Source organism: Protomyces lactucae-debilis (assembly GCF_002105105.1).
Source record: "Protomyces lactucae-debilis strain 12-1054 chromosome Unknown BCR37scaffold_15, whole genome shotgun sequence".
Lineage (NCBI taxonomy): Eukaryota > Fungi > Ascomycota > Taphrinomycetes > Taphrinales > Protomycetaceae > Protomyces > Protomyces lactucae-debilis.
In genome coordinates, this window is record NW_024468007.1 from 299,829 (window position 1) to 326,058 (window position 26,230).

The 26,230-nt window shown below is 51.4% G+C and overlaps 10 protein-coding genes across 10 annotated transcripts; 4 read left to right on the top strand and 6 right to left on the bottom strand.

Annotated features, from left to right (window-relative positions):
• Positions 1-134: 134 nt before the first annotated feature.
• On the top strand, positions 135-1,324 carry BCR37DRAFT_381715 (uncharacterized protein). The gene has a single exon (XM_040869749.1). It carries the CDS (start codon positions 154-156, stop codon positions 1,315-1,317), a length of 1,164 nt encoding a protein of 387 aa, XP_040723893.1. The 5' UTR covers positions 135-153; the 3' UTR covers positions 1,318-1,324.
• Positions 1,325-5,858: 4,534 nt separating this feature from the next.
• Positions 5,859-8,019, top strand: BCR37DRAFT_349719 (acyl-CoA dehydrogenase/oxidase C-terminal; the record flags this gene model as incomplete). Its single annotated transcript, XM_040867948.1, has 2 exons — positions 5,859-6,353; positions 6,397-8,019. The coding sequence occupies 2 exons, from the start codon at positions 5,859-5,861 to the stop codon at positions 8,017-8,019; spliced, it is 2,118 nt and encodes a 705-aa protein (XP_040723894.1).
• Positions 8,020-8,064: 45 nt separating this feature from the next.
• Positions 8,065-9,033, bottom strand: BCR37DRAFT_96586 (dienelactone hydrolase). The gene is made up of 2 exons (XM_040872549.1): positions 9,026-9,033; positions 8,065-8,978 (listed from the first exon to the last, which is right to left on the bottom strand). Exon 2 carries the CDS (start codon positions 8,872-8,874, stop codon positions 8,110-8,112), a length of 765 nt encoding a protein of 254 aa, XP_040723895.1. The 5' UTR covers positions 8,875-8,978; positions 9,026-9,033; the 3' UTR covers positions 8,065-8,109.
• Positions 9,034-9,145: 112 nt separating this feature from the next.
• On the bottom strand, positions 9,146-10,849 carry BCR37DRAFT_403285 (amino acid permease/ SLC12A domain-containing protein; the record flags this gene model as incomplete). The annotated part of the gene is made up of 2 exons (XM_040871990.1): positions 9,146-10,727; positions 10,812-10,849. 2 exons carry the CDS (start codon positions 10,847-10,849, stop codon positions 9,146-9,148), a joined length of 1,620 nt encoding a protein of 539 aa, XP_040723896.1.
• Positions 10,850-11,185: 336 nt separating this feature from the next.
• On the bottom strand, positions 11,186-12,475 carry BCR37DRAFT_349848 (cytochrome P450; the record flags this gene model as incomplete). The annotated part of the gene is made up of 1 exon (XM_040867957.1): positions 11,186-12,475. The coding sequence occupies one exon, from the start codon at positions 12,473-12,475 to the stop codon at positions 11,186-11,188; it is 1,290 nt and encodes a 429-aa protein (XP_040723897.1).
• A 1,127-nt stretch (positions 12,476-13,602) lies between these two features.
• On the top strand, positions 13,603-15,450 carry BCR37DRAFT_394249 (uncharacterized protein; the record flags this gene model as incomplete). Its single annotated transcript, XM_040871436.1, has 2 exons — positions 13,603-13,824; positions 13,870-15,450. 2 exons carry the CDS (start codon positions 13,603-13,605, stop codon positions 15,448-15,450), a joined length of 1,803 nt encoding a protein of 600 aa, XP_040723898.1.
• Positions 15,451-15,518: 68 nt separating this feature from the next.
• BCR37DRAFT_340697 (PLC-like phosphodiesterase) lies at positions 15,519-17,927 on the bottom strand (the record flags this gene model as incomplete). Its single annotated transcript, XM_040867373.1, has 2 exons — positions 15,519-15,655; positions 15,800-17,927. Coding segments are annotated over 2 exons (2,265 nt in total), but the record flags the coding sequence as incomplete, so codon positions are not given.
• Positions 17,928-18,907: 980 nt separating this feature from the next.
• On the top strand, positions 18,908-20,806 carry BCR37DRAFT_349691 (uncharacterized protein; the record flags this gene model as incomplete). Its single annotated transcript, XM_040867943.1, has 2 exons — positions 18,908-20,374; positions 20,474-20,806. 2 exons carry the CDS (start codon positions 18,908-18,910, stop codon positions 20,804-20,806), a joined length of 1,800 nt encoding a protein of 599 aa, XP_040723900.1.
• A 51-nt stretch (positions 20,807-20,857) lies between these two features.
• On the bottom strand, positions 20,858-22,150 carry BCR37DRAFT_349714 (uncharacterized protein; the record flags this gene model as incomplete). Its single annotated transcript, XM_040867947.1, has 1 exon — positions 20,858-22,150. One exon carries the CDS (start codon positions 22,148-22,150, stop codon positions 20,858-20,860), a length of 1,293 nt encoding a protein of 430 aa, XP_040723901.1.
• A 108-nt stretch (positions 22,151-22,258) lies between these two features.
• BCR37DRAFT_381727 (nucleoporin Pom152) lies at positions 22,259-26,168 on the bottom strand. Its single transcript, XM_040869750.1, has one exon. The coding sequence runs from the start codon at positions 26,049-26,051 to the stop codon at positions 22,284-22,286; it is 3,768 nt and encodes a 1,255-aa protein (XP_040723902.1). The 5' UTR covers positions 26,052-26,168; the 3' UTR covers positions 22,259-22,283.
• Positions 26,169-26,230: the final 62 nt, after the last annotated feature.

Below are 26,230 nucleotides of genomic sequence, written 5' to 3' on the forward strand. Positions count from 1 at the left end.
CAGACACAGGATATGAGCAGATGATTGTTGCTAGATGATAAACATCCTCTACCTAAAACATCTAGCCATGCGAAGCAAATAAAGCTCATGCTGTGAGCACATAAACACCACGTCTGCCACTATGGTCGATTCTGAACGGTCTCTAACAGATTCATGTGCGCTTACTATCATGACGGTCAAGTACCTGGCGCACGAGTACATCCTTCGGCAGGGCACAAAGTATCACGCCGTGAAGCGCTTGCTACACTCATTGGAGGTCGCGCGAAACAATCTTCTTCAATGCTCAGCGTCGTACCCGATTCTCTGCCTAGCGAATGTCTCGCCGCAGAGCGTGTCCTGAGTACTTTTACAGGAAGAGTCATCACAGGTCCCACGAAGCCTGCAGTAACAAAAGAAATACCCCTGTCGCTCCTTCAAGAAGCACAGGGTCTCATCCTGTTTTCTGCAATCAGAACAGGGCTTTCGCTTGTGTCGCCCATGGTGGGTCATGGTGTCCTTGTGGCGCGATTGCCTGGTAGTCGTTGGTCATGTCCTGCTTCCCTCAACATTCAAACTGTGGGTGGCCTTGGCCTGGGTGTGGACACAATTGACTGTGTTCTCATCCTGCGAACACGTCAAGCAGTAGACTTGTTTGCTCCAGGGAAATGTATCCTGGGAGATCAACTACCCGTCAAGCAAGGTCCTGAAGGTGCGCATGCAGTGGTGCCATACTCCCCTGAGCGAGTTCCTATCTTGGGATATGCCAAATCACGGGGCCTATTCTTGGGTAAAGCAAACTTGTTCAAGGGACTACAACTTCGTCACCGAGAAGCAGAAGATTCAAAATTTTATGGTTGCTATGCGCCATGCTCTGAATTGATTACTGGTCACGTCCAGAGTCAGGCTGTATCGTTGGCGAGCTTTATGGGACTTGTGGATGCAGTGACTCGACGACAAGGTCCACCTGGGGGTATGCATACGCTTCATGCTGCAAATGTACCACCGAGTCAGCCTATGCGATCTTCTTACACAAATCCAGCTTTGCCCAGCAGGTCATATTCAGGTATGGCCAACACGGATTCATTATTTTTTCGGGATGCTGCTGTCTCTGGGAGACCTGCTCATCCGTCTCCCGTGACTAGACCTATGCCTGTGTCTGCGTACCCGGAGTATGGGAGTCAGATGGACAAGCTTCTTGAGATGGGGTTCCGGGACAGGTCTTTGAATGTTGAATTGCTGGCTGTGTATGGTGGCGATGTTGGGCGTGTTGCTGAGGTGTTGAGGAAGGAGGAGCAGTGTCATCGAGGACATGCTGGTGCTGGTGCTGTGTGGAAGTAGAGAGTGTGCGTGCCATCTGAGTTTCTATTCCTGTTGTCGACCGTTGGAATGCGGGAGAGAGAAAGAGGAAACTGCCGCTACTCTGCTACTCTACAGCTACTCTACTCTGCTCCTCTTCTCTACAGCACCATGTTCATCAACGCACTCGCCATCGCTCTCCTCTCCGCAGCATCCATCAATGCACAAGACGTCAGTGTCTGGTACGTTCAATTTACCTTCAATCAACTGCTAACACCTCCCACAGTGGCTCCCAAATCTACACACCCGGAACAGGCACTTGCTACGTGACCCCAGCAGGCACTCAGCAGCTGTGTCTCTACCAGACAAACACAGCAGGACAGCAAGTCATTACATTCCTCTGTGGCACCGTCTGCTACGACGCTGGCAAGTAAGTCCACCCTCATGATTCTATGCACGTCATACTAACTGCTCTACCAGGTATGTCTGTCGTGGTAATGTCCTGACGGATCAAAAGGGTGTCGCTTCTATTGCTTCTGCTCGCTCGACAGCTGCACCCAGCGCATTGGCAACAACACAGCAAGGAACCGCCACCTCTGCCGCACCTATCGCTTCAGGCTCCCTCCTTGCCTCTCAATCGCGCCTTGCTTCTTCTGCTGCCGCTGCTGCTGGAAGTGGTAGCTCGCGTGTGACGTCTGCAGGTGCTGCTGCGTCTTCGAGTGCTGCTGCACGTTCCGGTGCTGGTCAGACACGCCCTGTCGCTGTGTCTCTTGCTGCTGGTGCATGGATGGGTCTTGCTGGTGTGTTTGCCTGTGGACTCTTGTTCTAAGCATATTGCTTGATTTGTACCACCAATTGGCTCCTTCTCTTTCGTTTCTAGCTAGTCTGCCCCTTCATCGTAGCTAATCCCATCCAATGCTCATCATACCTGTGACTGCTTGATTCCTGTTCCTGGCGACGTCACCGAAAAGTCCAAAACCTCAGATCATCTCGCAGCAGCTGTCGACATCAAGGACTTGCCTCAGAGCATGGCCAGGCAGTCCATTTACGCATCATGAACAAGGCATCTTCATCAGCCGTGGCATCTCCCCCGACATCGCCCCGTCGCACCAACATTACAAACGGGACCACCACCGCCACCATGGCAACGCTCAAGGCGCAACCATCCACACAGCTTGAAAGATTACCGGCGCCATCACCAGAATCATCAGCACTGCGACAAGTCCAATGTCGCGCACATGCCTATGTACGTCTCATGGAGCGTTTATTAGGTCATGCATTGCCAGGTCTGTTCAAATGGATCTTCTTGATCCTCTTACTGGGTCCTGCCATGGCAACGACTGTCGCTGCGCGGTTAGCTGCATTCGGGTTCGCATCGCCTGGAAAGCAAGAGAGTATAGCAGTTGAGGAGCTTGACTCAACCTCGCGTGCAGACGAACAAACACAGCGAGAAACAACACGCCTCGATCAAATACAAGCACATCAAGCAGAACGCACACAACTCCTCACTGCGTTGCAACAGAATGCAAAAGCTGCAGAGACGAGTAGTCGTGCGTTGGTGGAGAAGGAATTGGCAGTTGTTGCATTACAGCAGGCATTGGCGTCTGCGCGTGATGTGGCAGAGGGACAAGAAGCGACGCTTCGAGGGGCGCTTGCTCAATTGGAGGATGAACATGCTCGGGACGTGAAGGAGATGAACGCAAAGCATGCTGAAGTAACGGAGAAGCTGCAGAAGGACCTTGTGAGTCTCCAGGAGGAGCATGCCCAAGCGCTTTCGACTATGCAAAGTGAGCATACACGACTTGAACAAGCATTGCAAGAGATGACTGGTATCAAAGAAAAGGCACAAAGTCTCGAAGCTGAGAGGGAATCATTGAAGCACGCCAACGCTACCCTGCAAGATGAATATACATCTACCAAGCAGCAGCTACAAGATGCATTGACCTTCAAGGACAAAGCCGCTGCTGCTGAAGCCAAGATTCTGTCGCTTCAGGAGACTCACGAGGCATTACAGGCTGAGATCAAAGAGGAGCACGCGCGAGCACTTTCGACTATACAAGATGAGTGCACACGACTTGAACAAGCATTGCAAGAAATGAGTGGGATCAAAGAAAAGGCACAAAGTCTCGAAGCTGAGAGGGAGTCACTGAAGCACGGCAACGCTACGCTGCAAGATGAGTTTACATCGACCAAGCAGCAGCTACAAGATGCATTGACCTTCAAGGACAAAGCCACTGCTGCTGAAGCCAAAGCTCAGTCGCTTCAAGACAATCACAAGGCATTGCAGGCCGAGATGAGCCAACTCAAGCAGCAAGTACAAGAAACAGCTGAAATAAAAGAAAAGACTGCAATTCTCGAGGCTCAACACCAATCGCTGATACAAGCCCATGATGCTCTACAAAAGGAAAAGCTGGAACTCAGCCAACGCTACAGTCAAACTGACGAGCAACTTGCTGCTAATAGGACCAATATCAAGCAACTCTCAGACGACCTTCACCAGCTCTCAACAAAATTGACAAAAAAGAATCAGGCGCACGAATACCTACAGCAAAGATTGAAAACAATGGACGGTGATTACCAGGCACAGCTGAGTAAAGCAGAGACGCTCACACATCAAGTGCGTGACGTGCAGGCGCGTCATGCGAGTGAGAAACAAGCACACGCTGAGCAACTCACGCGTTTTGATACGTTGCAAAAATTGGCAGACGAACGTCAAGCGGCACTCCAGGCGGCTGCTGAGAAGCAAAAGGCAACGGAAGCTGAGTTGGTTAGGCTTACAGCTGATTTGAACGCTTCACAGCGTATGCTTGAGGACGCGCAGAAGAAGATTGCCGAGTTTGAGAAACAAGTCCAGACTTTCAAGACTGAGATGGCACAGAAGCAGGCAACCATTGAAAAGCAGGAGAAGGAGCTTGAAGCGTTTGAGGCAACCAAAAAAGAACTTGCTCAAGTCAATGCGTCACTGGAATCGCAGGCCATTGCGTTCAAGAAGAGCAAACTAGACGCCGAGCAAATGCAGAAGGAGGTGCAGAAGCTGCAAGTTGACCTTGGGCAAGCACAAGAGAAGACGCGTTCTTTGAACGCAGAGCATGAGGACGCTTCTCAAAAAGGCAACAAGCTTGAGCATCTGGTGTCTGAGCTGAAGAGTAAATTGACAAAACACCAAGCACTGGAAACGCAGCACAGCCAACTCCAGCAGGAACATGCAACAGTCAAGGAAGCACTCGGTACAACGAAGCAACAGACGGGCGACCTTCAAAGACAAGTGCAGCAGGCCCAAGAGAGTGCGGTTGTAGCTCAAAAACAAGTCGAGACGCTGCATGCTGAAGCGGAGCAGCGAATTCAAAAGGAACGTCAAGAGCTTGGCAAGGCTCATGAGCACGCTGAGACTTTGGCAGCACAGTTGAAGGAAGCTGAGGTCAAGCTAGCAAAAGCACAAGAGGAGATGCACTCGACGCTGGACAAGGCCAACACGGAGAAAGTGACCTTGGAGAAGCAACTCGCAACGATCAGAGAAGAAGCAACCAGTCGTGAAGCCAGGACAGCCTCAGGGCAAAAAGCCTTGCAGGAGCAACTCGCCCACTTACGGGAACGAGCAAGTGCGCACGAATCTGCCGAGGAGGAACGTGTACAAGTCGAGGAAGAGCTAGGAGCAACAAAGCAACAGCTTATCAAGACGCGTGCTCAGATGGACAATTTACGTGCTCAGCTGGCCAAGGCTATTGAAATGAAACAAGTCAAAGCGGCTGTTCAGCGCAGTGCCTCTACGTCCATTAGCGACGCAACTGCAGTCGAGCCAGCTCTAGCTCCATCTGCAGATTTGGAAGCGGCTGCTAGACCACTCTCAAACGGCAGCGGGCTAGGTCATGCACGACAGAGCAGTATTCCAAGATTCTCTGGTCAAGGTGGCACGCCTCCCAGTACGCGCGGGTCAGGCAGTATCCCTGGGTCTCCCAGTATGAGCAGCCGAAGCAGACCTGGATCGAGTCGTTATGAGCAAGTGGTGGACACGTATGTGGACATCCACAAGCTGAAGCGTTCACATGATGCAGAGAAGCAGGAGTTGTTGCAGCAGATTGACAAGTTACAGGCGAGTGCGCCCCAGGATGCAGCAACGAGTCAAATGGCAGCGTCAGGGGCAAGCGAGCGGTCTGCATCGACGCTGGACAAGAATAAGAGCAAGCCTGGTATGCTCAAGCGGAGCTCGACCCTGAAGAATTTGTTTGGCAAGGACAAGAAGAAGTAGCATTGATTGCTTGTACTATAGCCTATAGCATGAATGAATGACACTAGTGTAAGTGTGTAACTCGAAACTGCTAGCTGGTTGTCCATTACGTGATGCCCTGCTGGTGCCTCGGCTGTCAGATCTGGAGATGGGCGACCGTATTTTGGCAGCACCGGGACTTTCTCCTTCTGGGCAACTTCTGCGCAACTTCTGGGGCGGCTTTGCGTCGGATCCAGCCCATGTGACAAGCGAGACCAGCCGGCTACCACTCCCATATAATAGGCCTCAAGCTTCTTATAACAGGCCCTTCCCCAGACTTAGCTCCAGCTTTGACCTTGCTCTCTTATAAACTTACCCAATGTCCGCTCCCAGACGCAGACTCGATGCGATTGCACACCACCTGACCAATGTCACCGTGGACCCCGCAACCGATACCGTCCTCGCCATGGAGGAAGAGCGCCAAAAGACCGCATTTGATGTGCGTGAATTGACCTACTTCCTCGATGGCGGCGCAGACAAGACGAAGCTCAAGGAGCGACTCATGCTGTCCATTGAGCGAGACCCAGAAATGCGCAATGACGATTGGTATGACTTGACGAAAGAGCAGGTGCGAGAGCGTACCATGCGCAAATTCCGCAACCTCGCCCACTATGTCACCGTTGAGCCCGAACAAACCTCTTTCTTGCGGCTTTCGCTCATCTCTATTGTCGACCCTGGCTTCTGGACCAGATTCGGTGTCCATTACGGTCTCTTCTTCAATGCCCTTCGTGCGGGGTCAACTGGAAACCAGATTTCCTACTGGTTGCAGCGTGGTGCCGCCTCTCTTAATGGCATGATCGGATGTTTCGCTATGGTAAGTCCTCGCCTAGCCAGTCTGACGGATGACTAACAAGTAGACTGAACTCGGCCACGGTTCCAACGTGCAGGCACTGGAGACGACAGCAACATTTGATGAGCAAACGGATGAGTTTGTTATCCACACACCGAGTTTGACGGCTACAAAATGGTGGATTGGTGGAGCGGCACATACAGCCACACACTGCGTCTGCTTTGCTCAACTCATCATCAACGGCAAGCGTCACGGTGTCAAGACATTTGTTGTGCCTCTTCGCAATGCCGAAGACTATTCCCTCAAACCAGGTGTCACGATTGGTGATCTCGGTAAGAAGATGGGACGTGATGGTATTGACAATGGCTGGATCCAATTTTCACATGTGCGCATCCCCAGACTTTACATGCTCATGAAGCACACCAAAGTATCGCGCGAAGGTGTCGTGACTGACCCACCTCTTGCTCAACTCTCGTATGGCGCGCTGATTACAGGACGAACGGCCATGGTACTCGATTCGAGTGCATCGTCTAAACGCATGACGACCATTGCCATTCGCTATGCCTGTGTGCGACGACAATTTGCAGCAACGCCCGGTCAGATTGAGACGAAACTTATTGACTATGCCATGCACCAACGTCGTTTGATGCCTTTGCTTGCAGAAACATATGCCATGCAATTCGCTGGTGATAAGTTGTACAAGATGTACAACAGCTGTATGGAAATGCTTGCTGATGCGGAAGGCGCCGACTCTGAAGCGACGGATCTCGCACTTGAGAACTTGAAGGAGTTGCACGGTACCTCTGCAGGTCTCAAGGCATTCTGTACATGGGCTTCTCTTGAAGCTATTGACAAGTGTCGGCAATCGTGCGGTGGTCACGGATACTCTGCCTACAATGGCTTCGGTACTGCATTCGCTGATGCCGCTGTGCATGTGACATGGGAGGGTGATAATACGATTCTTGCACTGCAGTCGGGACGTTCGTTGATTGGCAGTTACAAGGATGCCAAGTCTGGCAAGAAACTCGCAACGGGTGTTGCATACCTTGGCAAGTGCGAAGAGCTTAAGAGTGCCAAGGCCGGTCAGCGTGATATCAATGATTTCGCTGTGATTCGCGAAGGTTGGCAAGCATGTTCAGCACTTGCTGTGGAGAAGGCTGCGTTGGCCTTTGACAAGTTTGTCAAAGCTGGCAAGTCACAGGATGAAGCATACGAGGCCACCTCGCAGCTACGATTCCTGGCATCCAAAGTCCATACCCGTGGATTCTTGGTGACTGGTTTCCTCGACACATTGGAGCAAGCACCGGAAAAGATTCGCAAGGTGCTCTTGCCACTTGGCTTGCTGTATGCCATGTGGTCCACTGAGGAAAATTCCGGCTTGTTCCTGCAGGCTGGCTACTATAATTCCGCACAGGTGGATGACATTCGTGACCGAACGGATGCTTTGTGTCTCGAGGTGCGTAACCAGTGCTGTGGTTTGGTGGATGCCTTTAATCTGTCCGACTTCTTCATCAATGCACCGATTGGTTGTTTCGATGGGTCGATTTACCCAACCTACTTTGACCGCGTGAAGAAGAGCAACCCATCGACGAGTGCGCCGCCGTACTTCCAGCAGGTAATTAAGCCGCTTTTGACGCAGTCTATGGAGGAGGATGAGGAGATTGAGGAGGAAGACGAGGATGAGGACTAGATGTGTCTTTACAAAATAATTGCTTTCATTGATTCTGCCAAGCTTGAGAGTCTGTTACGTGCTTTAACGAATATATATCCCTACCAAGATCTATAAGAGCTTGGAGAAGAATTCCGCAAGCTCAGTGTATGCCTCGTGGAAACGCTTCTTGTTTTGCTCGTCCTTCAGGTTGGCACGCGCAGCGGCCCATCCATGGTGCATATCGCTGTATGTCTTGACCACACTCTGTTCCTTTTGTCCCTCGGGAATCCCTTCCTCAAAGGCCTTGACATCCTTGGCCTCTTCATCCTTGGATGCAAGGATCATAATTGGATTTGTCAATGACTTGGCATCTTTCGCATCCAACATGGCAGGATGCACAACAGCCGTCGCTTTGAATACATCCCGCTTATCACTTGCCAAGATGGCAATCTTACCACCCCAGCAGAATCCCAAAATGGCATGCTTCTTGGATTCCCCCTCGTTTGCTGGGAATCGCTCACTCGCTGCTTTTGCAAAAGTACTCAAGGCTTTGAGGTTTTTCGACGGTTCCGCAGGACCAGCGAAAAAGTCTTGAATCTTTTGCTTGTCCTCATCTGTTTGAGGTGGGTAGAGCTCTTGTGGCACGGGTTTGCCATGGAAGAAATCAGGCATCACTACCAGTGCGTCCAAGCTCTCAGCGAGCAAGTCGGCACCTTGTTGCGTGGCAGGGTGGAACCCAAAGATATCATAGATGACGGTGAGCACCTTGTTGCTCTTTTGATTGCCCGTGATGTAGGTCTTCAAGTCGCCGAGTGTCTCATAGGAGCCTTTGGGCGTGTAGTCGCTTTGGACGGGTGGGAGTGTGCAACAGGCTTTGTTTGTGTTGGCAGACATGGTCAGTAGATGTTTCTGTGTTTGATCAAGTCGACGAGACAGGATGAGCTTGGTATAGGTACAGGTTTAAGTGCTTGAGTCGTCGTCGCTTCCATTGCGGAGTTCTCGTGACGTCAGCAGCAGATCAGATGGCATGAAGCAGTTTACATACAATCCATGTAGTTGATGTGAAAGGGGGATTGATGCTAGTCTATAGGTGCTATGCCAGTCTAGATGCTCGCCAAAGTGAAGAAAAACAAACTAAATGTACATGTACTTGCTTCAGCAACAATCACATCCAAGCCGACAAGCGAGCCCAGAAGGAACGAGGAGCACCACTCCTCAACTCAGCTTGTGCCTTTTCACTGCAAATCTCAGCTTGTCGCCGACCAGTCCTGATATCAGCCAGCTCAGGCCTAACAATCGTGCTGCGAGTAATAAGCTTATGACCTGCGTATAACACAACAAACAACATGAGTGAGATGTAGTTGATGAAGAAGTCCTCGACGGAAAAGCTTGGGATGAAGCAGGTGAAGCCCTGCGTGATGATGATGAGCACCATGAAACCAAAACCGTAGTAAGTGAGGTATGGTTGCCAGGATGCCTTGTATGGTAGTGTATTGCGGTCAACATGTTGTGCCTTGAGTGCTGCCATGAATCGCAAGTGGGAGAAGCTAATGGAGGCCCAGGTAATCATGCCTGCGAGTCCTGAAATGTTGACGAGCCAATTGAATACTTTGCCAGCACCTTCACTCAGGTTGAGGAGGGCAAGGAGACCAACAAGGGCGGTAAAGACAACGGCAAAGTAGGGTACGCCGTGCTTGGAAATGCGACCAAAGATTTGCGGCGCAAGTTTGGCTTCAGCAAGACCTACAAGAATACGCGAGCCAGAGTAGACATTGGAGTTGGCTGCAGATAGAATGACGGTGAGCAGGACTGCGTTGATGATGGATGGGAGGGCTCCCGTCTGGCCAGCCAAGACGGCAGCAATCAAGAAAGGTGAAGCCGTTGCATCTGAGCTGTCTGAAAGCAGCTGCTCATTGTCTGAGGGAATCAAGATGCCAATGGCGAAGATGGTACCGATGAAGAAGATGAGGATTCGCCAGATGGTCTTGCGAATGGCGCTCGGGACAGTCTTGTGTGGGTTTTCAGCCTCAGCAACAGCAATACCAACGAGTTCTGAGCCTTGGTAAGAGAAGGATGCTTGGATCAAGACTGCCCAGAAACCAACAAATTTGCCAGCTCGACTATCAACGAGGTAGGCATTGAAGGGACCCGGAGACTTCCAGTACTTGAAGCCAAGGTAACCCTGTGAGCCAGCACCGGCATTGATGCAGATAGCAAATAGCAAGAAGCCAATAACGAAGATGACTTTGATGCTCGCTGCCCAAAACTCGAGTTCGCCAAAAACGCTCACGGGCAAGCAGTTGATGAGCAAGATGAGAACAAAAAAGACGGGAATCCACACTGCAAAGGATAGGTCCGGGAGCCAGTACTGGATGATGATACCCACGGCACTCAGCTCGATTGCAAAAGTGATTGCCCATGAGAGCCAGTAGATCCAACCCATGGCAAAGGCCAAAGAGGTATCAACGAACCTTGCAGCATAGCCGGTAAAGGCTCCTGCAATAGGCAGATAAGTTGCCAGTTCCCCTAGAGACACCATGACGCTGTATGCCAGGGAACCCGTGAAGGCATACGCCAAAAGTGCTCCGACAGGGCCAGCCTTGCTCAAGGCTGTCCCTGATCCAAGAAACAGACCTGTGCCAATCGTGCCGCCTAGGGCAATCATGGAGATGTGCCTCGACTTGAGCCTTCGCTGGAGATCGATGGCTGAGCTGAGGGAGGCCTTGTCGCTGTCATTCTGGCTTGAACTGTCAAGTCCAATGTTGACTGCATCTTTCTCAAGATCGACTGGATGCGACAAGGTCTGTTTAAAGACAGGTATACCCGATGACGGTGCTGCGACACTGATGCCTGCCTGCTGTGTAGTCATGCTGTGCTCGGTCAGGCCGTGTCTTGATATACCAAGAGCAGGTCGGACTCGGGAGGCCCTTATAAAGAGAAGTTTCTTCAGGGATGGGCCGGCTTCTCCGAGTGAGGCCTTATCTGTGCTACACTGCTATCCTCATCTGCGTGACTGTGTGTCACTCTGAGTCCGTGGGATGAATAAAAAAAAGTCTCCCGCCCGAGTTCATTTGCCGCCGGAAGAAAGTCTCAACAGCAAAACAGCCGATCGCACTTCGCCGCACAATAGGAATAGACGGTACTTACTACTTAGTGCTAATTAGATACATGAAGTACGAGGCTGTACAACAGCTAGTATCCAGCACTACTCAGTGAACCTCACCTTGACACCGTACCTCGGCGTCAAGATAATATCGTAGCGCATACCCATATCCTCATACGGTTCATCCAAGTTCTCAAGCTTTGAGAAGCGCTGTGCAAGACGTGTCAAGGTATACGCAATCTCCGTCAATGCAAACTGTTGACCCAAACACAGACGTGGACCACCGTTGAAGGGAATATACGTCCAGTGCTCAGGAACATACTTACCCTCCTTGTTGACACCTTCAATCCAACGACCGGGCACAAACTCATCCACTTTTGGAATTTGCACTTGACGTTGCATGAGCATCGTCGAGTACCCGACTTGTGTACCCTTGGGTACAAAAATGGTGCCTTTACCATCTGCACCGCCACCGCGCGGCAACGTTGTGTCCTTGAGTGCAGCACGCACATTGAGCGGCACGATGGGGTAGAGTCGCAAAACTTCATTGATGACAGCTTGTAGCATCTTCATGTTTTTCAATTGCGTGTACGAAGGCAATGTATCGGCATCGCCCAGCGTTGTCATGACTTCATCACGGAGACGCTGCCAGAGGTCTGGGTGTTGTGAGAGCTCCTTGAGTGCCCAAGAAAGTGTTGCTGCTGTCGTGTCACGACCTGCAAGGAGCGTTGAGACGAGCTGGTCACGCAGGAAAATAGGGTCACGCGATTCCTTGACGAGTGCAGCAAGGAGTGAGTGATCGTCTGCATCGGCCTTCTCTCCGGACGGCTTAGCAAGTGCGAGTTGCACGTATCGGTCCACATACACATCGAGGTCCTTGAGCACCTCCTTGAACTGCTTGCGATCAAACATCCACCAAAGTGGTCCAGATCGAGCACGACCTGTTTGTAGCTCTTGGATCGTAGCAAACGTCTTGGCAAAGGCATTGTCACCCTGCAGAGACTTGGCCGAGTGACCAAACAGGTAATCCGTTGCAGCATCCAGTGTGAATTTGAACATGAGATCCATGACGTCCGTCTCCTCGCCAGACTTGATGAGTGGCATCATGATCTGGAGCTTATCCTCGAAATTATCCAAATCGGCAATACGCTCCTTGAGGAACTGTGGGCGCAATAAGGCGCGCGAGTGCGACCAAGATTCACCATCGGCGTTGAAGATACCAGCACCCAAGAACTGCTGCCATTGTTTTTGGAAGAAGGGACCTTTTCCGAAATCGTTGAATTGCGTAGCTAGCAAGGCTTTGATGTTCTCCGGCTCACTCGTGATGAAGAGCGGCTGACCCAGAATAGCAGTGCCATACGTGTTACCATACTGAGCAGCACGCTCTGTCATAACTTCATAGTTGCGGAAGGTCTTCTTCAGCTGGATAGCCTCCTTGACGAAATCCAAACCGAATGGCAGGCCTGATGTCCCTGCGCGCGCAGGCTTGACAGCATGGGCTTTGAATTGGCGTCGCTTGATGATGAGAGCGATGTGGTTGTATACGACATATAGCACCCAGGCTGCAGCCGCGTAGATTGCAAGCTCCTGATAGTGCATCTCTGTACAACAGGAGAGAATGGAGAAATCTTAGGGGGACCAGGAGATGCGGGGAGGGGGGGAGTTGTACTTATGTGCGTTCAGGTGTCAAGTTGGCGCTTCGAGTTTCAAGGCAAAGTCGAATCTGCTGATTTGTTCCCCAGCTTTCTTGGCGGATGGCGCCTGGATCTATATGCGGACATGTACAGCTGCTTTGATGGACATGGTCAGGACAGGCATCATACAGCCATGAGTGATGCCTTATAATCATGCAGTCTACATCCATTCACTGACAAATTGACAGCTCTGTGATGATGTTCTCGTTGCTTCTGATATCGATAGAGACGGAGCATCTTTCCTCCGGATACTGATGCAGTGATGCCGCACTCCCGCACCCGCGTATAGTACGTATAGTACGACGTATACTCTCAGACGTCTGGCGGCACAGACCGCAAATGGCTTGAAATGGGTGGGCTGGAGGCTTGTGCGCGGATGGCTCGTGTTTGGCTGTGTCTCGACTTCGAGTTCGTATCTCGCTTGAGACTTGTGCAGGCAGTGCAGCAGTGCAGCGGTGCAGCCTCCAGACAACAAGACATGTCTTTCAGTAGTCATCTGGCTATTCATAAGTAGTCTGATATGGAGGATATCACAGTATCATCAGGAATAGACCCAGCAGAGGAAAGCAGCAGATCCAGATACCGCCCATCTGAAATTGCCCTAGCCATCGTCGTCTGTCGCGCGTTGAATTTGAAGGGAAAAGAGCAGCGAGAGGGAGCGTTTGGAGAGTCGCCCTGATGCTCAACGGGAAGGCCTTCTTGCGCGACAGGAAACACGCCGTCAAAGAGGGAAAGGAAAGGGAAAAAGACACAACGCACAGCAAGCAGCAGGCAGCAGCAGCTACTGGATAGTACTGATTCAGAGAGGGGACTCCCCCACAACACATGGACCTCCTGACAGGCAGCAAGCCAGCGCTCCCAAAGCTAGTCAACCCAACCATCCGTATCCATGTCCCCCTCGACCCAGACGAGACTGTCAATGTCAACTTCACGGCACTCGCTGAAGCAAAGTATGGATGGGACGCGCTCCATCCTGTTGCCGCACGACTGCGTGCTCTCAATCGGTATGATAGTGAAGAGGAAAGCGACTCGGACATGCAGGACGTGGTAGGCTATCAGTCATGTGTGATATGGGTGCTAACAGAACACTAGACTGGAGAAGCAGGGAGTGGTCAAGCAGCAGCAGCAGCAGCAGCAGCAGCAGCAGCAGCAGCGCCAGCACAACCACTACAGCCATCACAACCCAAGAAGCGCAAGCGTCGCAAGATGAATGAGTACGAGACGTATGATATCGATGATCCGTTTATCGACGATGACGAGCTCAACCTGCAAGAATTGACTGCCGTCTCAAAGGATGGCTTTTTCGTGTTTCAGGGACCTCTGGTTGGCGAGGGTGATAAAGTGAGGATTGAAAAGGCAGATGGAACAGCACGTCGAGGTAATGCCGGTGGTCTTCATGGTGCATCGGGCACAGCGGCAGCGAAACGCTCAGCGCATGCCAGGAGCAAGTCGAAAATGGCAGCGACGACGACAGCGACAGCGGCTAGTCCTGCAGCGGCAGCAGGAGCAGCAACGCCTGTTGCTACAGCGCATACAGGGCTGAGCGACGCAACACCAGCAAGCAATCCAACCTCACCGCATTTGACCAAGAAGCAGGCGACTGGCAAAGGACAGGTCTCCACTCCCAGTGCACCTGCTCAAGCGTCTTCAACACCACCAAAGTCAATTGCTGCTTTACCTTCTGCTAAAACGGTATCAGCAGGGGCAGGAGCAGCAACAGCAACAGCAACAGCAACAGCCACAGCAACAGCAAAGGCAGTACCAGAGACAACCGTGCCACCGTCCACAACCAAATCCATGCCACCGTCACCTTCAGCGCCTGGAAGTCCAGCGAATAGTACGGGTGATGCAGCAACAGCCATGACAGACGCTTCAAGGAAATCCAATAAACCACCACGCACAGATGAACAACGTCGACATATGCGTGAAACGGCAGCACGACGACGTGCACAGAAGAAGGAAGAGACACGTCTTGAAGTCCTTCGACGTGCGCTACGAAATCCACTGCTGGATACGTCAGAGTTACAAGCAGCCATGGCCGTGGCAGGTGGTGAAGCACTTGTCTCCTTACAAGATGTCATCAAGTTGACGAATCGCACACTGGGTCTCGCTGAACATTCTGCAGCTGCAACAACAGAAGCGAAACTCAAGGAACTGGATCATGAGAGGAAAGCGCCACCGCTTGATATGGAAAATATCGTTGAAACGGCGAAACGCGTCGCTGCTGTGGCAATGCAATCGTACCTGTCTAGTGCGCAGGATGGTTCAGTTAGTGGTGGTGGGGCGGAAGGATCAAGTGCAAGTGCCTCGGTTGCTGTATCGCCACCAGCGTCACAGCCGCCGACATTTGCAAGTACAGCCGAAGCAAGCACTAAGCCAACAACAGGCACTGGAGTCTCAAACAAACCGCTGACCACTGCACAAAGCAAAGCGAGTCCGGTGGTCAAGGCATCAACGAGCTCAAACGCAGCGGCAGCTCTGCCGAGTACGAGTGCACCCGCCAAGAGTGCGCCTAGCACACAAACGACCAAACCAAAAACATCCATACGCTCGCCAGACAGAGTCTTTGTCAAACCTACAACGCCAGCAAAAGCGAAAAAGGACAAGAAAGAGACCCTTGCAGCAGGCAGTCCATCCGGTCGAAGTATGAGTCTCACGGCTCTTTTGGATTGAATGTGCAAAAGCTTACCCCTCGATGTATATACACGGTCTATGGGCTAGATATCTGCAGTCTCTATTCGGACAAGCAGTGATGAAAAGATGAATTGCTCGCCAGATAAATCTCGTAGCTTTACAACACGATAGCCACGTTGAAGATCTTCTAGCGGACACGCCCATGTTGCCACCACTGGACCAGTCTGTTGACTCAATGAAGTCGCTTCAATTGTATTTGTGCTTGCTGCTGGAGTCATAGCGGGTGCCAAGGAGGTAGAGCTTGACCCAGATGGTGCGTGCGAACCATGAAAGTGTAAGGGCTTGTGACAAGCATCGTTCGCTGCACGAGCTGGCAAAGTATGGTCACCGCTCCCATTCGACAATGGCACGTCATGCACCAAAAAGCGCAGAAAGGTGAGCGCCTCGAGGTCCTCTGACTCTTGAACAAATTGAAAAGGCGCATGGCAGAATTGCGGATTGAAGGTGTTATCCTCGACAATTGAGGTTCGGAACTTGATGTCGCGGTCCGTTGCACATGCAGAGTGTGACTTTGCATCCAAGTCGCGATGTGGTCGCAGGACTTGTAACTCAACATACGGTGATGAGCGCGTACTAGCAGAGGTCTTTGGTAGCTGTGTGCCGCTCAACACACTGATTCGCCACCGTCTCTTCGGCTGCTTATGATCAGGCGCCTCTAGATAGCTCATTTGACCTTTCCGCCAAAAGCGCATAACCGCTGGCTTGAGACGATACCCAGAAACTTCTTCCGTGCCGCTTGCAGCAAACAAAGCATCATTCAACTGCATGCCAAGATCGTGCGTTTGCCAATTCAGCGCCACCATCTGTACACCTTGTCGCCAGTACTCTTGTGGTGCAAAATTGGTGGACCGAACGCGCGTTGCTGATGGATAGACGCGCATGAGATGACGAGCATTGTGTTTGAGCATCTGCGTTTTGCTCTCTGGATTCGACTGAGCCATACTCTTTACGTGTCGCTCAGAGAGGGAAAAGATGTGGTTGACCGTTTTGGACTCTGGCAGGGAGAAGTTTCGAAACTTGATGCCCTGTAGGAGTGGTGCCATTTGTAACATCGCCGCGATTGTGGGCGCGTTGGAACCACGATAGCTACTCACTGACGAAGACTGTGATGAGTGTGACGATGTGCGCGATCTGGGGGTCGAGTAATCAGATTCCGTGGTTGACATTTCGCCAAATTCAGAATTCAGCTCAGAGAGCTCAATCGATGTGGCAAAGTCTGCCTGTTCTGCAATACCATGGCTGGCTTTGACTTTAAGCAGGATGCGGTAGCGCAAGTCATTTGGGCTTGGCAGTTGCGCGTGTCGAGAAACAACAAGTGTGTCGCCCAAAATACTTCTGAGCAAGTCAACGGCCGCTTCTTGTACCCGGGCACTGCATCTCAATTCAATGGAAACAATGAGTGGCCATGGACTCACAATGAAAGCATACTTTTCAGTTGCGCGCAACACACTCTCCAAACTGACGGGTGACGTGAATGAGTGGCCATGCCGTACTTCAGGGACCCCAGCAGAATCCGACCAAATATCAATCTCGATGCAACGGCATCCGCGTTGCAGAGCGCGAATATAAGGTTCGACGCTTGCTTCGTCGCCAATCTGCCAGCCAGTCAAGTAGGTGTTGTGAGAGGAGGAGATGAAGTACTCATTCAGCGGTCGTGACATGTCCTGTTCAGTGGTGCGCAAGATGCCATTTTGCCGGGAAAGCAGAAACGTAGTGAATCGTGATAGTGATAACTCTTCCTCATCTCCAGCAGCTCGTTCCCAGATGCGCTCGACTGCATCCGCCTGATCATCAAAGCCTTGCACGTCTTTAAGAAAAGAGAGGAAGCATTCTTTGCTCATTGTGCCGCTGGTCAATCCTGCAAAGATTGCTGCAATGTCATTGCGAGCCTTGAGCAAGTCGACAAAGTGCTTGAATTCTTCAAATGTAAGTGATCCTCGCTGCTGAACATCAACTTGCTCAAATAGGTGTTTGAGTTGCGACGCAGGTGCATAGAATGACAACTTTTGACAAAGCGCTTCGAGCTCTGCAAAGGACATTTGCCGTTCATCAGTGAGGTTCTTTGGCTTTGCTGCTGCATCGAGCCAGATACGCTCTTCAGCAGCGGAGCTTAGATCGCCAAGACCACCCACCAGCTCGAGTCTCGTATGATACAGCCGAGTCAAGCTCTTGACTAAAGAATCGAGAATCTGAACATTGGGACAGATGACGTGCAGCACTTTCAGCCTCACGCTCTCGACCGTGTAAATGATGCTCAACCATCTTTGTTCATGCTCAATAGAGATCTTGCACAGTTCACGATAGTGACTTGCATCATTGGCGACTCGCAAGTCACGTATTGCATCCACAGAAAACTTGTGGTCCTTGTGGTCGAGTATCAAGTCACCTGATTCCGGATCAATGGTCACTGTGCGTGTGCGCGTCTTGCGTCGAGTCACACGTAAGAGCTGACACCCTTCCAAGAACTCTTGGGCGACTGTGAGGCCTTCCCAGGGTGCGCTCAAATTCGCATCAGACTGACGACGCACGATAGCAGGCCCAAAGCGAGCAGTTGACGGTTTCAGTGAGCGAGTGAGCAAGCGACGAAAAGAGCTCTGTCGATCTGTCATACAGCAGCTGAGTAAATCATATAGCGCCGCAGCTTTGAATACCTATACCAATCTTGAAGCAATTCAATACGAGTTTGTGAGTGAGAGGAAGTAGGCGATCTGATGCTCTCAATCACGTGGGCTAAGACACTTCGCCAGCTGACTCAGCTTCTATAGCCATACTTCTGCACTCCGGCGCTTGAGAGAATGTTCCAGGATACCCGTTGCCGAGGACAAGATCAAGGTGCGCGCCACTGCCAGTAGTATCGGTCTGCCGTGAGCCCCGAGATCTGCGGTTCTGCATGCTTCACCGCTCTGTGACCTTTGGAGAGCACGAGATTGCTACATTGTGCAGTACAGTATAACTAGTACTACACAGCCGATGCTTCAGCATCTCTACACAGGATCCAGCTTGCACGGTCTGTAAGCCAAGGTACTCAAAAACATCATCTCTAGACTTGACGCGTACGATCGATGCCCGATTTCAATTTCCGTTTGCAAAGCGGTGTGTCAAGCGAAATCCACTGGAGGTTAAAACATTCAGGCAAGGGCAAGAGTCAAGACATGGCAGCTTCGTGCACACAGGAAGAGTGACTGGAAGAGGCCTTGGAAGCTGATGACTGGCCAAGACCCGGGTTGAGCGATGATCTATTTGCGCTTTGGTTTCCCCAGATTTCGTTTGCGATCGCCTTTTTTCATTCTACATCGACCCCGCAAAAGCAACAGCGATTCCCAACACTTCAGTCAGTGGACGCGGGTTGGATTGTGGGGCGACGTCTCCTACTGAGTCCTACATATAGAGGCCCCTGCCTAATTTCTATCACAGGCACACTGCCATCTTCTCGAACATGCAGACCACCTACGACTACATCATTGCTGGCGGCGGCGGCTCCGGAGCTGTCGTCGCTGCTCGTCTGTCAGAGGACGAGCACGTCAAAGTCCTCGTTCTCGAGCGCGGTGCTACCAATAAAGGCGTCACGACCTCTGAGCAGCCAGCCATGTATCTCGCCAATCTGCCAACCGAGAATGTGCACAACCACTTTGCAGAGCCTGCAGAGTGCAACGACAACAATGCCGTCATTGTGCCCGTTGGTAATTTGCTCGGTGGCGGTACCTCTGTAAACTTTCTCATGTACACTCGACCTTCTGCCTCGGACTTTGAATGGGGTATGGACAACTGGAAGTTTGAAGACGTCAAGCCGTACTTTACCAAAATGGAGACGTACCACAGCACCAACACGTCTACATCAAAGGATACACATGGTACTGATGGACCTCTTCAGGTGTGTCAAGGTCACGTCAACCAGGCCGCGATGGATGAATGGTTCCCTGCTGCCAAGGCTGTACTGGGTGAATCCTACGTCGAGGCAGAAGATACCAACGACTTCAAAACACTGGGCGCTCAGGTTTCCGGCTGGTCCAAGTGGATTGACCCGAAGACTGGCAAACGTTGTGGATCTGCGGATGCATACCTACATGCTAATGCTGATCGCCAAAACTTGACGGTCGTGTGTGATGCTAGCGTCACCAAGATCAACTTGGAAGGCAACAAGGCTACTGGTGTGGACGCCATCATTGACGGCCAAAATGTGACATTCAAGGCTACGCGCGAAGTCATTGTCTCTGCCGGTGCATTTGGCTCTCCAAAGCTGCTTGAGTTGTCTGGTATTGGTAACAAGCAAGTGCTCGAAAAGGCCGGTATCCCTTGCAAGGTCGATCTGCCTGGCGTAGGTGAAAACTACCAGGACCATCTGCTCTTCCTTTGCATGCACCACGCTGCACCAGAAACGGAGACACACGACAACCTCTACCGTCAAATCGAACCAGACTTTTCCGAGGCTCAAGCGGCTTTCGCCAAAGCAGATGGACCACTTCGCACCAACAACATCGATCCTGTCATCAAGTGGCGACCCACGGATGAGGAGGCCGCCGCTTCTGGCTTTGCAGACTTGTATAAGCGTGAGTTCCTGACACACCCAGACAGGCCGCTCTTCCTCTTTGCTGAAATTACGGGATGCTGTGCCGATTTCTCAGTGGTGCCTGAGGGCAAGTATTGCATGACAGGTGGATACTTGGAGTACCCACAATCTCGTGGCGCTGTGCATATCACATCAGACGATCACACCAAAGACGGACGCTTGACAGGCTTCTACGTCGAGTCAGAGGAAGACATTCAAGTGCTCATGTATTGCTACAAGAAGAACCGCGAAATTGCGCGTCGCCTCAAGACGTACCGAGGCGAATTTGCGCCTTCGCACCCACCATTCGACCCAAACTCTGCTGCTGCTATTGATGGCTTCAAGGAGGAAGAGAAGGTGGAGGAGCACAAGACTGTTGCACCCTCGACTGAGAATTTGCCTGGCGCGCTTGACAAGCTGCATGTGCATCCTGTGGCGGAAGGCAAGACGCCCAAGGAGGTGGTCTACACGGAAGCTGACGACGTCGTGTTGCGCAAGTGGGTCAAGGGCAATTGCGGCACCACATGGCATCCTCTTGGGACCAATGCGTGCAAGCCTAAAGACAAGGGCGGCGTGGTAGACGGCAGGTTGCGTGTCTATGGCACAAAGAACTTGCGGGTGTGCGACGTATCCATCTTGCCATTCGAGCCGGGATGCAACCTTGCATCAACGGCTTACGTCGTCGGCGAACGTGGTTCCGACCTGATTAAGGAGGACGCCTACCTCTTCCAAGAGTCGCTTGATGAGAAGGTGGTACCGCAAGTCGGCATCCTTGCCAGTACGGCATAGTCGTTTCCTTTGCTTGGCAGGTTTATACTCACATACTGTATGATTTGATGTTCATGATGCAAACAAGTGTGCCATACCGACAGTCTTTTGTGCTTGGCCCTTGTTGTACACAAACATGCCTTGCAACTGCGCTGTACTGACGGGCGCACCGCTTTTGCGGACGTTGGTGAGGAACTGCTGAGCAGCTTCATGCTCTCCCTCGTAGAATCGCAGAAACATCTCAACAATCTGATGATCAGAGGCATCGCCTAGAAGTTGTTTCATATCAACACGGCCTGGTCGTATTAATGCCGGATCGAGTCTCTCTTCATGATTTGTTGTCATGAAAATGATGCGTTCTTCTGCAGAGGCGACTCCGTCGAGTGCATTGAGTAGACCGGAAAAGGTGACATTGGCTCGATAACCCTTTTCTTCCGTTTGATCGCGACCCACAAAGGCGGCGTCAATGTCTTCAAGCAAAAGAATACTTCGATCAGGAATATTGCTGAGAAGGTGGTTGAGACGATCATCGGTCAGTCCACGTTCAGATAGATTGAGCAAGCAAATGTTGTACTCGAGTTCACCTGCTAGCGCATAAATGAAGGACGACTTGCCCGATCCAGGAGGGCCATGAAGGAGGTAGCCGCGCCTGTATGGGATTCCACGGTCACGGTACCAATTCCCTGAGGCAAGAAAGTCTTTGACATCTGCAGTGATGGTTTCCTTGATGCCGGAGTCGAGCACCACTGAATCGAGTGACCGCCGTTGTCTTGGTTTGCCGAAAGGTCGCCACTCGGTCATGAGTGATGTGTAGATGACAGTCTTACCCTCTTGCATCTTGAGAGCTTCCTGCTGTGCTTCTTGCAGCATCTCACGAAATATGCCTCGATCACGAAACAGTGTTGTCAAAGTAACCGTCTCCCATGGCGAACCAGTCGACAAATCAATCATCTTGCCGTCTCGTTGTCGATTCACCTGAATGAAGGCGCCCTTGTATCGAAGTAGATGCTTTCCCGGGCCAGGCACAAGGGAGAAGGTAGTGGAAGCAGAGCCATTGTCGTGTTGCTTAAAGACCGTCTCTACAGCAAAGTGATGTGATCGACGATTCTTGTATTTTGACATCCAGTGTAGGAACCACAAATAAGACTTGTCTTTACTGGGAATCTCCATCGTCACCAACATCTGATGCTTTGCAAAGGAAGCTGCCTGCTTCACAGACTGCCGTGCAACTGCGATGGCAGCACCAACAAGCATGACACCCAGCCCAGCCGACATGAATTGGTTACCGTTTGTAATCTGGTCGAGCCATGAGGGCTCTTTCGCTGGAGGCAGAGACTCAATACCATTTCTCTGGACTTGATCCATGGCACAGCAACAGGACAGTGACCAGCACGTTGAACGTGTATAGAGACGCGCGACTCGATGTGCTCATAAATTCAGGGAATTCACACGACCATTTCAGATGAGAAGCATGAAATGTGCCTTTCTACAGCTACACTCAATTCTGCAAAGATATCCTGCAATAGCGGTCATGCACCTCTGTCGCCGCAAAGGTACCTGCAACACTCGACCGAATCACATACTTGTTCTCCTGGATCCCACTGACTGTGTGTGTCTCCAACACGCGCTGCCTGCCACCTTTGCCAGCGACACTTCGTGTGTACGTCAACGAGAAAGGCGGCGTGCCGTACAGATGAAAGACAATCTCCGCCTGGTCGCCTTCATGGATAGACTCGATGATGGTTTTGCCTTCAGACACCCGCACACTGGGAATATCGTGAATTGTCTTGTCCAGACCATTGACTGCCACGCGACACTTCGAGGCACTGTCAGCCAAGCTCAAAATTTTGAAATGTCCTGGCTTCTCTGCGATACGGGAAAAGACTGGCCCATGCTCAGTCGCGCGCTTCTTGGAACCTTGAAACTCGTAGTCAATCTTGAATGGCGCCGTACCCTGAAGAGCGTAGGAGATGCGATCACCCACACAAAACTCTTGTCGGGAAGACACAGGCAAGATGCTAGGCCGTTCAGAGATGGCAATGAATACCTGACCATCAAGAGACGTGCGTGCACAACCCTTTGCATCGCTGACTTCGGCGATACTGATAGCGTGCTTGCCCAAAGTCAGCATACTCTTTGGGATCTGTAAGGACCAAGTGTGCGTCTGGATATTTTGCTCTGTCAGATAGCTCGTCCGGCCCGTCAGCTCGTGCTTGATGCGGAATCGCGCAGTGAAGGGTGCTTCGCCAACAAATTTGACGGGAACTCGATCAGCCTCTTGCTCAGCAAGGTCTACTTCGAGGCAATACTGGTAGGACTGGCCTCGCTGAACAAAACCGGCTTCAGGACGAGGATTGACTGTTTGCAGCAGAGTGAATTGTCCATTGGCATCTTCTGCGTCATAGCGAGCATCAGCCACGCCATGGAAGGTATAACGATATTGCCCAGCTGGTGATGTTTTGGCCTTGATACTCACTCGAGGTAAGGCAGCGTTGAGAGACAGCTGCTTGCGATCATGCTCAGTACCTCGTGCATTGAGAAGTGCCCTCTCGTAAGTAATGGCGAAGGGTGGCGCCCCGAAAATGTCCACATCGAAACTATCCTCGTCATTCTCGCAAACTTCGCGACGAACATGCTCTCGAGGTCTAATCTCTTCAGCTGAGGACGCAGGCAGGGATAGTCGCGGTCGTGGAAAGACATTGACTGTGAAAGTTTGCGCTTTGGCATTCACTGTGCCGGGACAGTACGCATCTTGGACTGCAGACAGGCTATATGTCCCGGCCTCTTTGACAGAGAGCTTGCCGTTGGCATCGCGCATGCTCACTTTTCCTTGGCCTCGTGGTGTACTGTAAGATAGCTCCCAAGGCCCATCGCCAAGGAAACGCAGCGGCAAGTCTACTGAAGTGCCATCGATGATGGTTGTTTCGAGCTTGTTATCGATAGTGTAGAACGAGACACTTGGCCGGTCGCGGCGGACCTCAATACTTGCTTCGACTTCTTCGAGAGGTGCATGACAGCCATTGCCATCTTTGACACTCACGAGTGAAACAAGGTACTGTCCACCTTGCGTCATGGCGGGCGTTTTGATGACTTGCGCCGGCGATTGGAGATTGGTCAGCTCAAACCGCTCTCGCTTGCTGCCATGGATGATTTCATATGCCAGGGACCAGGGACCAGAACCAACGAGTCGTACAGGAATCTCCACTGAATCGCCAATGCAGCATTTCCGGGTCTCCTTACGATCAAAATGGGCTCCGGCGAGTGGATGGACAATCTGCTCCTTCTTGACCTCATCTCCAGCGGAGGCCAAGCTGATGCCCTTGTAATTCGCATCATCCAATGACATGAATTCGTAAGCATAGTGTCCGGCCTCTTCAGGTGTAAATCTGAGCTGATGACGACCTCTGTCGATACGTTTCCGATTGAGGGTGGCCTTGCCGTCCTTAATAACCTTCCAAGCGATATCGTATGGCGGCTGACCAGTGAATGTCAGATCCGCCAATAATCCAATTGAGCCTGCGCATTGATCAAGAATGCTGTCGAACGATACTTGAATGGAAGGCTTTCGCGGGGTAATGACAACACATGTAGACGGCATGAGCACACTTCCTTTGCAGTGAGAAGAACTGAAACTTTCGATGGTGTAAATGCCGGCCTCTTGTACTGTCGTCACGGCAGTCTTGGACTTGAAGGTCAGATTACGAAAGGGTGCGCCATTGAGCGGCACGAGTGTGTCAACATCACCCTTACCAAGAGCAGCCATGAACGAACCTTGTTCGCGCGAGGTGATATCAAAGAAGAGCTTTGCTTCCTGGCCCTCCAGAAGCCGAACAGGGTGATCTGGTGAACAACCGCGAAACATGATGGAGGGTCTCTCATGGACGATAAATTGATAGCTGGGTGCTTCAATAAACGCTTGCTCTGGAGCGCTTTGCTCGAGCAGGCTTTGCTTTGCAGTACCGGTTTTGCTACCAGCAGCATAGTTGACGACATTACCGCAAGCGTCCTCGACAGCTTCAATATAGTAGGACCATTTACCAGCAGTAGCGATACTTGCATTGAGATGTACTTCAACCGTATGCGCTTGAGCCCACGCGATATCATCCACATCAGCCAATTGCAGTAATTTTTGCTCACCATCGCTCTTCAGCTCATCCGGCTCCCCTTGCGTCAAGCTAAGCTGTGCTGTCGAACCAGGGCCATCGACATGTTCGCGAGGGCTGATCATCAGTGGACTCGTATAATCAAGCGGCTTGACTGCATCGATTGTGCTCGCACGTTCTCTGCCTTCGATCCATCTATTGTACTTGACTTTGAGTGGCGGAAGGCCAGTGACTCGCAAAGATAGCTCATCCAAGTCGCCTGTACAGCGGTCAGGACTTTCTCGAAGTCGTTCTGGGACAACAAGCGCTGCACTTGGACAAGCGACAACAAGAACTTGCGAACGATAAAGACGCACATCCAACTTTGAAGTGTCTTGGACACGATCAAGCGTGTATAGTCCTGGTTCACTTAGCGTGAGTGGGAACTGCCATGCTTGATGCTTTTGGTAATCGACATGCTTGAGGATTTGCTTGAGTGGCTTGCCGGTGATGTTGTGTGAGGTGCGTTTGTTGTTCTCTGGATTGATTCTCGAGTATTGAATCAACATAGGCACCGTTGCATTAAGACGAATGGGCACAATGATGTCGCGCGGCCGCAGATTATGCTGTTCGCCGGAAACATCAATGCAAAAGCACGCTTGATTTGGGTTGAGCTTCGCTGTTGACTCAGGCAGGATATTGATGGTGTGCTTGCCAAGGATGCGCGAGGCATTGTGAACGATATCAGATACACGAATTTGGTTCTCAAGAACACTGAGCTCGCGGTCATAGAAAGTGCGTAGCAGCAAACTACCAAGGGCCGTGATGCTGATGGATATCCGCGCTGACAAGCAAATATTGATGATGCCAGCAAGTGCAATTTGGACGATTGTTGTGACGAGACCAAAGCTGAGCCATGGTATTCTGAGCTTTGGGATGAGGAAGAGATAGGCTGCATCGATGCCGATCCACTTGAGCGTGAATGCCGTCTCGCTCGGGCCTCCATAGCCAGGAGCATACAGTTGTAGCAGATCATAAAATTTGAGTGCTTGTATGAATATGAAGAGAGAGATGGCATAGAAGCGTTGAGTGGGTGCATCTGCTACGGCTTCAGAGATGACCATGTTTGTGGGAGCACTCGACGGTGGTCCCACTGTAGCGGCAGCTTGCTTCGGAGCAGACATGCTGTCAATCAAGCTTGCTTCTTAGACAAATGTAGCTTTCTCACGCGTACTAGCAGTCATACAAGATGCCCTCGAGCATAGGCCTCGGTCAATGAGCTCGTGTAGGTTTTGTTGTGGTTGGACGCGATCGATGCAGGCGACTAAATTTTGCTTGAAAGGCCGACAGCGACTTCCACCGT

Excerpts from the sequence above, each read along its gene's own strand:
- BCR37DRAFT_381727 (XM_040869750.1), bottom strand. The coding sequence starts at position 26,051 with ATGTCTGCTCCGAAGCAAGCTGCCGCTACAGTGGGACCACCGTCGAGT.
- BCR37DRAFT_96586 (XM_040872549.1), bottom strand. The coding sequence starts at position 8,874 with ATGTCTGCCAACACAAACAAAGCCTGTTGCACACTCCCACCCGTCCAA.
- BCR37DRAFT_381715 (XM_040869749.1), top strand. The coding sequence starts at position 154 with ATGTGCGCTTACTATCATGACGGTCAAGTACCTGGCGCACGAGTACAT.